This window comes from Myxocyprinus asiaticus, chromosome 37, assembly GCF_019703515.2.
Source record: "Myxocyprinus asiaticus isolate MX2 ecotype Aquarium Trade chromosome 37, UBuf_Myxa_2, whole genome shotgun sequence".
Lineage (NCBI taxonomy): Eukaryota > Metazoa > Chordata > Actinopteri > Cypriniformes > Catostomidae > Myxocyprinus > Myxocyprinus asiaticus.
The window spans coordinates 28,470,033-28,482,084 of record NC_059380.1 but is presented as its reverse complement, the minus strand read 5'-3'; the positions used below and the strand labels follow the sequence as shown (position 1 = coordinate 28,482,084).

The following is a 12,052-nucleotide window of genomic DNA, read 5'->3' as shown; positions in this document are numbered from 1 at the left end:
AAGTTTATGTGCACGTACTATTCTGCCTTCGCACACCGCGCCCCGTGTGAGTGATGCGTCTGTCGTCACCACTTTCCTCAGAGAGACCGCCCCCAAAGGGATTCCCCCGTGAAGGAAAGTGGGGATTCTCCAATGATGGAGATCGAGCATCCCCTCTGACGTCACTGACACCCTGCGATTTAATGACGGCGAGGACACAAATGCTGCGCAGCTATACAGCTCTGAAACTCTCTCATTCACAATAGTCCCAATGGAATGACTGACACCATTGAGGCCATCAGACCCAATAGGCGTAGACACAGTCTGAATGAGACTTTTTCCCTATCTGAAAAGGGACAAACAACTGCAAATCGATCCAATATGTTCCTCTGACAGAAACGCTCAATACAGATCGGAGTTTAATCTGAGACCCAGATATATTATTTCCTGTGAGGGCACCAGACAGCTCTTTGTCTCATTTTATGCATCTTTCAGATCGACTGACGTAAACCTTGCTGTCTCTGGGACGAACAAATTGAGAGCGTTTTGAACATGAGCATTTTGGCCGGCACCACCCTTATAGCTCTTTTGCTTAGCAAATTGGCTATTTTCTTCTTCCAAAATCTGAGCTGACTCCCCCTCTGCTGTTGACATTAAAACCTTGTTGAAGAGAGGTGGTTTTACAGCGAATTTCAGGCGATAACACCGTTCTGTTGTAGATAAAACCTAGGGGTGGACTGCGCATATGTTCCAATTTTCTGCATGGGGGGCTGGTCTGGGTCCTGAATCCAGCTTGTCCACCTCAAAAATGGGTTGGGAACCCAAAACATAAAGGCTGCGGAGCTCGAGCAGTGACTTTTCGGGAAAGGCAATTTTCAAACACCTCACTTTCTTCCTTGAATCGCACTGCTGCCGCATCGTAGAAACTGTTGCCCCGAAAAGGGCTTTCGGTTCCACCGGGGTGTTTAAGAAGTCTGTCTATCAGACAAACCCGACAAACCCAGCCAAAGAGCCTGTTTGCCCATGATGGCGAGACCCATGCTGTAGCTGTAACTCTGGACAGCTCCTCTTGACGTGCGCAGGTTAAGATTCTCAATGACGCAGAGCTCCTCCCTCAATTTGCCACCCCAACTCCTCCATCAGAGCTGAGTCTAAGGGCATTAACAGTCTAAGGCTTAGGCTAAGGCTGAAGATCGGTAGATCTTTTGATAAATGGAGGCCGACAATCTCTCCATCCCTCCCGGCAATGAAGGGGGAGCAGACGACAAGGCCGCCTGACGATCGGGGTGGAGGTGATTCACCACCGATGCCTCAACCAGAGGGGGGCTGGACACTAGAAACCTTTAACAGGCACTCTGTGAGAAAACAGCTTGCCCCAAAAACATCGCATCTCTGCGACGCAATCTGGGATGGCAGGAATCAATTGTTTTACTGGGGCAGCACAAGATGGCAGCCGTTTACCATCATACAGGTCTCTCTCTGCACCCTGGCCCACCTGTTGTGACGGCCAGTCGATGGTGAGTTTGGCTGCCTCCCATCTACACATTTCAACCAGGTCCAGCTCTCTCTGGGCAGGAGAGGGGGACGTGTCCATCGCGCTGCCCAGCCGAGAATGAGCGGGGAGAATAGCATCAACCTCGTCCTCCAAAAGGTGATCATCGTTGTAATCCTCTTCTTCTTCTTCCCTGTCCCCCCGCCAAAGGGGCAGATTCAAAGAGGGGAGGCAGATCGGTGGAAACATCATCCCTTAAATTGCCCTAGCTGTGCTGTTCCTGTGGCTGGGGTGGAGGGTCTTTCTCCGCTGGCGGCGGAGAAAAACGGGGATGCCCATTATTTAATGCCGCGACTTGCACCCTCCTTTCCAAAACTCGCCGTACAAACTGAGAACAGTGTGGGCAACGCTTGGTATGCGAGTACAGCCTGCACATGTCTGACCCGAGACAGGCAATACAGAGCGGGTGGGAATCCTTGGGTGAGATCATAGATCCACATGCGCATGGACAGGAGGGATCCTTTCCCTTCTCTCCACCACTCAGTGAGCTCGCAGTCACCATTACAGAAACCTGAGCTCAAGAACACAGAGCCAGTTCACCACAACATGCCACTCGATTCTGTGTTAATCCCCGGATCTCTCCTTAATGTGAAAAGACCAGCCGATCTGCCACACCACCACTACGTGTAGGAGAGGGTAGGAGCTAACACCGCTTTTAACTCTACTGAAAACTACGTAAACCTGCCTTGACGCACTGGTTTACGACCAGAGAAACAATATTGACACAGCAGAAAAGTATATTCCAATAATATTCATGGGGAAGAGAATGAGAATGAAGAAGAGACTTGTGGCGGTGTCAAACTAGCATGCATTAACTCTGTTAACATATACTATGTAATAACAAACTTTCTTTCAGTGTTAAAAATCTACTTGTATATTTTGGAATTAACATTAATCAAGTGCTGTAAGTGTTGTTCATTGTTAGTTGTTAACAAATACATTGTTAGCAAATTCAACCTTATTGTAATGTGTTACAGATAACTTTTTGTGGTGTTATTACGGATAAAAACTAAAACAAAACTTAAATGAAATAAAAACTATAAATAGACATAGAAAAGTTAAAATTAAATAAAAACAATTTATGAACCATTAAAATTAGGGGTGCGTTCCATTCAGAAGTGATAATCCCTATGCCCCATTCCCTTCAAAGACTTTACCATCCACTGTGAGAGCTTTGGAGGGCTAAAAGGTGTGGGGCACAAAAATAAGTGTAACTCGGAACGCACTTTGTAAGTAATTTATATTGGAAATTCTGTTTGAAGTGATCTTACAGCATGACTGTCATGATTGTTCTCCCTTCAAAGTGCCCTTCGGAGGGTGATTTATCCCGTTTGGAACGCAGGTCAAAACTATCAAAAACAGAACAAAACAAAAAAAAGATATATATAAAAAACAATTTGAGAACTTTTCAAAACTATAATAACCCTGGACATAACATAAAGAACTGTTAAAATGGAGCAAGTAAATAAGCTTCTCATTTCTGCTTTTTTTAACACTCCAGTAAACATGCCCCATAGACTTCCATTATTATGTGCATTATTGTAACACATTTCTCATTTGTTTACTGCGTACTGTTCGTACTAAGGGACAAACTGAAAATGATTTTCTGTGAAAATCAGCGGCATGCCACAGATGCGGTACACAGACATTAGGTTGAAAATTACTAGAACTGTTGAGTTAACTTGGATCCATAATTTTGAAAAAAAAGACTTGATTGGATTTGTCATCAATATCTGTTCCTTCTCTGACAGTGAAGGCATTATAATATTTTTATTGCAGACATTGTTCTTTGATTTCTCAAGTGTTTGTGTTGTTGTTCAGCGGCTGCTGATTGTTCCAGTTATTTCCGTCTGGGTGTAAAGGGTGTCACCTATCAGCGCTGTGAGTACACCACACTCTGTTACTCACCCTCATGGTTGTGTGATGGGGCAAATGATTGCGGAGACTTTTCAGATGAAAGAAACTGCCCAGGTAAACACAAGTGCATACATTAGCTCTGTTCCAAAACCGAGTGAGCTGCACATTTTGGCAAAAGTAGTATGTCATGTACAAATTTGCATAAATTGCACAGATACTACAGTATATACTGCAGCAATAGTAGCCAAGTGTAGTTTGTTAGTATGGTAGCTCACTGTAGCTCAATACAATTTTTCATTCAAGATGGCTGATGAGGCGAGGGAAATTTTAAATATAATTACAGGTACATTTAATTTTAAATTGAACTATATATCATTTGGTAGTGAAAAGTAGTGATACAAATTCCATCTAATTAAAAATAGACAATATTTGTGTTTGCTGTGGATTTCTGTGTCTATTAGAGTATTAGTTTATAAGCTAAGCAACAAGCTAACACCAGAATATGTTCTAATGAAGTGTGAGTGTTAGTACAGTCTCTTGCATGTCTCGTATGAGGAAATACCAAATCGCAAGACAATATCACACATCTCTGGTTTGTTTTTGTTGCCCAGAAAAGAAGAAGAGAAAGTGTCCGTCCAACTTTTTTGCTTGTCCCAACGGGCGCTGTATTCCCATGAGCTGGACCTGTGACAAGGAGAACGACTGTGAGAATGGAGATGACGAGGCACACTGTGGTAATTTACACATGCGCACACACACACACACACACACACACACACACACACAAACCAGTGGCGATTGTTTTAAAACTACACTGGAAGCACTGTTTCCCCTAAAATTATAAGAAATGCAGCAATGATGAGTTTGATATATGTGCAAATAATCTATATAAGTTACATATTACTCTTTGTGCATTAAAGAACGTTTTAGTGAATAAAAGTGTAAAATATCACACATTACTATAGTGCTGTTTGTTCGTAATGCAATCCGCTTTTTCAGTGGACTCACAGCAATAGTGCCTCATTGAAGCCGTGCTTCAAAGGGAGTCTATGGCAGAATAGCCCTTCCACATAGAAAGTAATGAGAATGTTCGCCATTAGCACGTTCACATCTTTACAATAGGTGGTGCCAATCAAAAAGCAATTTTACCCCGGTACGGTAGGTGGCACAAAGCACCTTTCAGCTGGTCTGCACTTCACCCATCACAGATGAGAAGAAGAACTACTGGACAAGTTTACAAAAGCAAGATAAGCAAAAGAGTTCTCTAGTGAGCAGATCGAGAAAAGAAAACAAATTTCTCTTCAAGCTGCGGCAGTGATGACGAGTTTGTTGTTGATTTTTCTCAATGATAAAGAAAAAACTATTTCAGTTCTCCTGCTGAACAAGTTGACTGGCAGTATTATCATAGCAGTCTGAGGGGTGATTGGAAAGAATTGAGTGTAAAAATAATATTAACGGTTGAAACATGTTATCAAATGAAACAATACTGATTACATGCCACTGTTACATAAACTGCATGTGCTTGTGTTAAGTACATTTGTTTAAAATCACTACGTAGTGCACACATATATAATAACAGTTAAAACAAATATTGTCAGTTGGAACAATACTGTGTCACGCTAATGGGAAAGAGAAGACGAGAGAGTGTGGATCCAAACGCAGAATTATTTATTATGCTACTCAGAAGAAGATGAAGAAGAAAATGATGAAAATAAAGCACTGAGCAAAAGGGAAATCAAAAACGCAACAGCAGTTTGCTGGCTAAATATGTAAGTAACATTCACAAGTTAACATGCTAAGAAACAAACAAGAACCGACCATGAGTGAAGGAAACAAAAAGGGTATATATATATATATATATATATATATATATATATATATATATATACACACACACACACAGTTGAATAATGAGGGAACAGCTGTGGAAGATGGAGGGCAGGTGAGTGTAATCAAAAAGGTGCATACTGGGAAATGTAGTCCATGAACAAGGGGAAAACTAAACAGTCACTGAAACTGAACTGAAGGTGAGGGAAAAAAACACAAGGCAGTTTGTGACAGTGTTGAAAGCCAGAGACAACAAATAGGTCTTTAAATGAGCTTTAAAAGTCGAAAAAGTAGTGGAGGATCTAATATCAACTGGTAGACCATTCCACATCCTCGGACCAGCAAAAGAAAAGGCACGATCACCTTTTAGCTTTAAGCGTTACCAAGGGATAGTCAGAAGTAATTGGTTAGCTAATCTTAGCGATCTACATGAAGAATGAAGATTGGCAAGATCAGTTGGGTAACCAGGAGCCAATCCATGGAAATGTGTTATACATTTGCTCAAAACCCTGCATGTTACCAATTAAAATGTAACATCTAAACACAAAACCCATTTTCAGTCAAACCCATTAAATGATACTTTAATACTGCTAATGGCAGGACAGCTGTTAACGACTTAATGGTAGCGCAACAATAATGATTACATAATTTTGTGGAGAAACCACTAATGGCAGAACAGCTGTTAATGACTTAACGGTAGCGCAGCAATAACGATTACATTATTTTGTGGCGAAACCACCACAAATGTTGTAGGGTACAATGAGGCAAAAGGCACCCCTTAAGGAAATTTAGCTTTTTTCTGGTCACAAAATGTATCAAGGTAAAAAAAAAAAAAAACGTTTTTATTGAATATTGATAGAGCAACATAATTGTGTGAAAAGAAATAATAACGGAAGGTTGTTTCGATCAAAATTCAGTTTTTAAAAAAAAGGTGGTGAGGTGCAAAAGGCCCCTAGGGGTTTAAAGTGATATCATGTAGATATAGGGGCAGTAGTTATAGTGCAAAATTTGTCAACTAATACAAATCATTTTGAGACTAAGATGCTTTTTTGAGTAACAAATCATGATGATGCTAATTCAAAGTAACTACTTCAGAAAAAAAGTCAACCATTTCCTGTTAATTTCTAACACATTTGGCATTTTATTACATCTCAAGTATTCTTATTAATCTCTTATGATTGAATGAGTCAATGTAAGCCCACTTTGAACATTTTTCATAACAAATGTATTTGCCCCACTTTAAGAAAACCAATGTGTTTTATAGGGGCCTTTAGCCCCAGCAACAGGGGTTTTTTTTTTTTGTTTTTTTTTTGTTTTTGTTTTTTTTTTGTTTTTTGTTTTTTTACCCCAAATGCTATCCTTTCACTAATTGGACATTTATTGGAAAATGTTTGATTTAATGACCTTAAACAAAACTGAAAATGATAAGTATTTTGTCTCAAAAGAATGTTAATTTCAGGGATTTTCATTAGCTATATAAATTTGCATCATTTAAAAAAATATTACAAATTAGATAAAATTGCCTCAAAATCAACCTTTAGACATTACACGCAAATATCTCATGGATCAGGAAAATTTTGCAGTGCATAGTGACAAACAGGTGTTTAGGAAAGTACTGTGGTACGTTTTGTTGCTATTTAGTGTTTTGGAAGAAAATAAAATCAATGGAGCCTTTTACCCCATGGAGCCTTTAGCCCTGTTGTACCATATACAAAGATACAGAATGCACTGACAGTCACAGCAATAGTACTATTATTAATATTTGGTCAAGAAAAACACGTACGAACCGTAAAGTTTTTATTAAAAAAAGTGATACAAAGGCAAAGATGCCACAGTATATATTATATTAGAGATATAAGAGAACTAATGCAAAACTACATTTTTTGAAAAGGAAAAAAATTCAGCATTTTGGAATACACTCTGTAGACAATCCACGTAAGATCATAGTTTTTTTTTTTAAAGGGGATGCAAGGCAGTGGTGCAGAAATATCATTTACATGTTAAGAGAAACAATATGAGAAAATTTGTTTTAGTTTTAAGGCATTTGATGCAAATGAAATACACATCCTCACTGCTGGATAAGGATTTCTTCCTCGAGTTCCTTCAGTGTTTAACCTCTTAAACCCGGAGCAACCTGGTAGCGGGTAGGGATGGGCGGATCGATCCTAAAGTATCGATACTTCCGATACTGATGTGGTATCAAGAATATTGATCCTCACATAAAAATATCGATTCTGAAGTTTTTTTTAGATTATTTAGATTACATGAATATTAATGCATCTCATAAGCTTCGAAGTGGAAAAAAAGAATTATATTAGTAAATTGTTGCATGGCACCGGAACTGTTTTTTCTTCTGCTCATCTTGACGTGCAGAAATGCTAAAATACACTAGCAGTCATAGACAGCGCTCACCTTTTCAGTCATAACGCTCGTTCAAAGAGGGAGCAGTGCCTTCCTGAGGTAATGATAGAAAAACAGCATCTGGAGTTATTCACACTAAGTAATGACAAACCTAGATGTGACATATATTATAATGGTCTTGTTTGAAAATTTTTACAGGTTTATTTAAATTCAGAGTTGTTAAAACATTGATAATGATCTTTAATCCTCGTTAATAAATGATAACCTTATGAAAACTTACCATGGATTTACTGTAGTAATATTGTATTAACCATGACTAGTACCACGACTGTGGTAACCATGTTTGTTTTGTTTTTTTTTTTTTTTTTTTTTTGGCAGTAACCAAGGTTTTGATATAATTAACCATGGTTTTACTACAGCATTACTGCAGTATCCATGTGGTTACCTGCTTTTAGTAATAGTAACCATATAATAATATCTGTGGTTAATTTTGAGGTTTTATATGTGGCTTATAATAACTAATTTTTAAAGGGTAAACCAAGCAGACTAACAATTTTCTGTTAAGCCCCATAAATATATAAAAAATGTAAGTAATAATAAAGTTAATAATTTTATCCAAAGAATTCATAAAAATGCAATTTAATAGATGTATTGGTATTGGTATCGATGTCGGCGATATTTAAAAGTACTTGGTGTCAGATCGAAAAGAAAAGAAGTGGTATCACCCATCAGCCCTCTAAGGGGCGCTGATCACACACACACACCAAAAAAATAAATAAAAATAATAATAATAATATATATATATATATATATATATATATATATATATATATATAATGGTATTACTCAACAACCACTTGCTCGATCTGCAAAAGTTAGGTGTCGTTTTAAAGCTCAGACTTGTATCTTTACAATGAATATATCTAATCTGACCAATTCTAAAAGACTGCTTTTAAATTTGCTGATAAATTAGAACTGTTCTGTTTAAAAAATAAAATTAAAAAATCGCAAATTTGCAATAACAGTAATCATATATATTTTTTTTAAATGTAAAAAAGATCACACAGCCATGTGTTATATATCTTTGGAAAGGTCTTGAATATAACAAGCACATTTGTTTCATTCAGAGACCAAACTACAGTGAGTATTAGAGTGCGAAATCCAAATGTTTTTATTAAAAAAATTAAAAAATAAAAATAAACAGCCTTTCCGTCACATTTTGGTTTATTGCTTAATGAAAAATAAACATCATATAGAAAATGAACAACTACACAACTTACAGCCGGTGATTCTGAATCGAACAAGCCAGTAAATCCAGAGATATTGCTCAAAGAGTGTCATGAAAGCTACCGAGGCCAGCGTGAATATGGATCGCTATTTACATTTACGCATTTGGCAGACGCTTTTATCCAAAGCGACTTACAGTGCACTTATTAGAGGGACAATCCCCCTGGAGCAACCTGGAGTTAAGTGCCTTGCTCAAGGACACAATGGTGATGGCTGTGGGGGATTGAACCAGTTATGTGCTTTAGCCCACTACGCCACCACCACTCAGCGCGAATATGGATCGCTATGGCAACGCTGTTCTCTGGGAGCGATTCACTGAAACGATCATTCACGACGTAGATGTGTCCGATCGCTCTTATTGGATCTCTAGAAAGTGTCTAGAGATTCCATATTTGGACAAGTCACGTGTCACTTGTGGGGTCAATAATAGAACCAGAGCGCACGACTGCGCACAAGAGGGCGTTCAATGCACATTTTTTGGAGTGATGGAATAAGGCGCCAAAGTGAGCTTGAAATGTGTCAAATGGGACTAGTTCAGGTTTTTGTTTTGTTTTTTTGTTTGTTTTTTAGATTTTTGCATTCATAGTTTTCATTTATTCTGTTTTAATGTTCAACAAAACACATTAATTATTGCTTGGAGAGGTTATTTGGACATTTCGATAAATAAAAGTCTACCATGTGAACCATTGTTCCATATGCTGTATGTTTGGATTGCTTTGTCCTATCAAAAGGTTTTCCTGGTATAGTTGACATGTTGTAGAACAACACCAGAGTAAATTTTTTGACCATCCATACCTACTGTCTAAAAGGTATAATGTAAAACTGAATAACAACAAAAGTTTTTTTTTAAGTGCTAATGTGTTTTGTCAGCATTGTTGTAGCATAAGAGTCTCTGAGCGGGATCCAAATTTATTTTCTTAAATCTTGAAAGGTTTTCTAAAAATGTATACAATGCAATTGATGTTCTTTGTCATTTGTTTTAAAGTTAAGCTCTTACTTTTGGGCATGCTATTTTAGCGGAAATCCGTCAAAATGCCTTCAGGGTGTAAGGGGTTAATGTCTATGTTCAAAACATCTGTGCTTTAGCGTCATCGTCGCGCTTGTTTTGGTAACTGCAGCAGCTTCTGACACATGAGCCAAAGTTCATATTCTATTAGTCAGGGCATTTCATCACCCAAAAATTAACACACTCACTGCAGAAAAGCTCGCTTTTTCAGCGCGCAAATGTTCGCTCCAGGGGTGAATGTCTTCATGGGAATCTTTAGGTTACTCACGTAACCCCGGTTCTCTGATAACAGGAGTGAGGTTAGGGTTGCCACTTTTGAAGTTTTAAAATAAGGGACACTTAAATTTATTGCTAAAACTGTGGAGGACCCTAACCACATCCTTCACAGTTTTAGCAATAAATGCGCTGAGTTAATATGCGTTATTAATAAAAATTGTACACCCGTTCTTATATACTGAAATTAGAATTTTTACATCTTTTATGTTACATAAATCTTTTCGATTAATTGTCTCCTTTATCTTATTTATGTATACATTTTGGTTGGTTTATACGTTTTTTTTTTCTTCCTTCACCTGTACTTGTCTTTATGACTCAGTGATTGTATTCATACATTGTTTGATCTTATTGAATATTTATATAGAAAAAAATCCATAGTTTTAGCACCATTTGTGGACTTTGTGGTCTCTTCTTCATTCTTCGCATATCTCTTCTCCGTGCAACTGCAAGGAAGGAAGTGTGGTGATAACTCACTCCTGTTATCAGAGAACCGGGGTTACGTGAGTAACCTAAAGGTCTCTTTCTAACTTTCGTTCGGTATCTCTCTATGGGATATAGCCAGCTCCCATATTGCAGGTATGCTGTCCGAAGCAGACCATCAACCGACTTGTAGTAGCCAATGTATGCCCACCTAATCAGTTTGTTATTGTTGATTTGTGTGTGTGTGTATTAGGGGTGTAACGATTCAAATGTCTCAAGGTTCGGTTTGTATCATGGTTTTAGGGTCACAGTTTCGATATGGTTCGTTATTTGCCATGTTCAGAAAAAACAATTTTTTACTGCCAAATCCAAAGTAAGAATACTCTATTTGGTAACAAACACTTCAACAGGTTTGCCCTTAATAAAAATCATTTTGTACAGTAACCGTAGTTTAACTATGGTATTTGTAGAAAAAACATAGTAACCACAAAATCAACATGGTTACTGTCATGTTTACAATATATAGTGTAATCATGGTTACTATATGGAAACTACAGTATTACTGTTGTACAACCATGGTTAATTGTATCAAAACCATGATTTCTGCAAAGAAACCCATGTTGACAGCAGCCATGTTTACTACAATATTACTATAGTAAAACCATCGTTAATTTTCGTTAGGGTGTTTAACTAAAAAAATCATTTTCTCTAATTAATAAATCAACATTTTAACTTAAATCCTGCACTATTACGCTATATGCACATATCTACATCACTATAGAAGGATGAATCACTATCCATATAAAATGGATATGAGGGATGTTGTGACGCGGCTCGAGTGTTTTAATCATAGGCGGAAATCACACATCTTCATCAGCGGAGTAGGGAAACATATCATTGGCAATGAACAACCCAATCGCTTTAGTAATTGTTTTATGCCTGTCCGAATTAGCACCGAGTGCTTGCGTAAAAACAGAAGGGAGTTTGTGCAGTTTCGGCTCATCTGCGGCTCTGTGTGCACCGCGCGCTATCTTTTCCCGGTGATTTCAGCATATATGATCATGTATTACCAGTATACAGCACTTGTGTCGAGCAATGTCTGCAAACAGTGCCTGTTTGGTAAACATTTTTTGACCATCGCTGTTGTAATTGGCTGCAAAAAGAAAATGTTTCCAGACAGGAGACCTGAATAATGCAGGGGGCTTCTCTATCAGTGGCTCGGTTTCTCCATTTGCCATTTTCAACTACACACAAGGCTTGCAGAACAGTGATGTCATCAAGTTGACCCACGTGAAACACATGCGGAGCGTATCCATCTACAGATCCATTTAGGTGCATAAGTGGAGGTTGTAACTGTTCCTGTCTGTTTGACGCTTTATTTTCTTCACAAAACCTTGTGGTCCAGATGCATCAATAAACTTGAGGTGAACTTGAACGTGCTTCCTGAACCGTGGGTGGTAAACCATACGTTTGTTTTTGTTTTTTTA

The 12,052-nt window shown here is 38.2% G+C and overlaps 1 protein-coding gene across 1 annotated transcript in view; it reads left to right on the top strand.

Moving 5' to 3' along the window:
* Positions 1 to 12,052, top strand: part of lrp1aa (low density lipoprotein receptor-related protein 1Aa) — a 396,987-nt gene that overhangs the window by 302,362 nt on the left and 82,573 nt on the right. The window contains exons 49-50 of the mRNA XM_051676564.1: positions 3,353 to 3,502; positions 4,000 to 4,122. Of these exons, the coding sequence (XP_051532524.1) occupies positions 3,353 to 3,502; positions 4,000 to 4,122 (273 nt within the window). The remainder of the gene's footprint in view (positions 1 to 3,352; positions 3,503 to 3,999; positions 4,123 to 12,052) is intronic.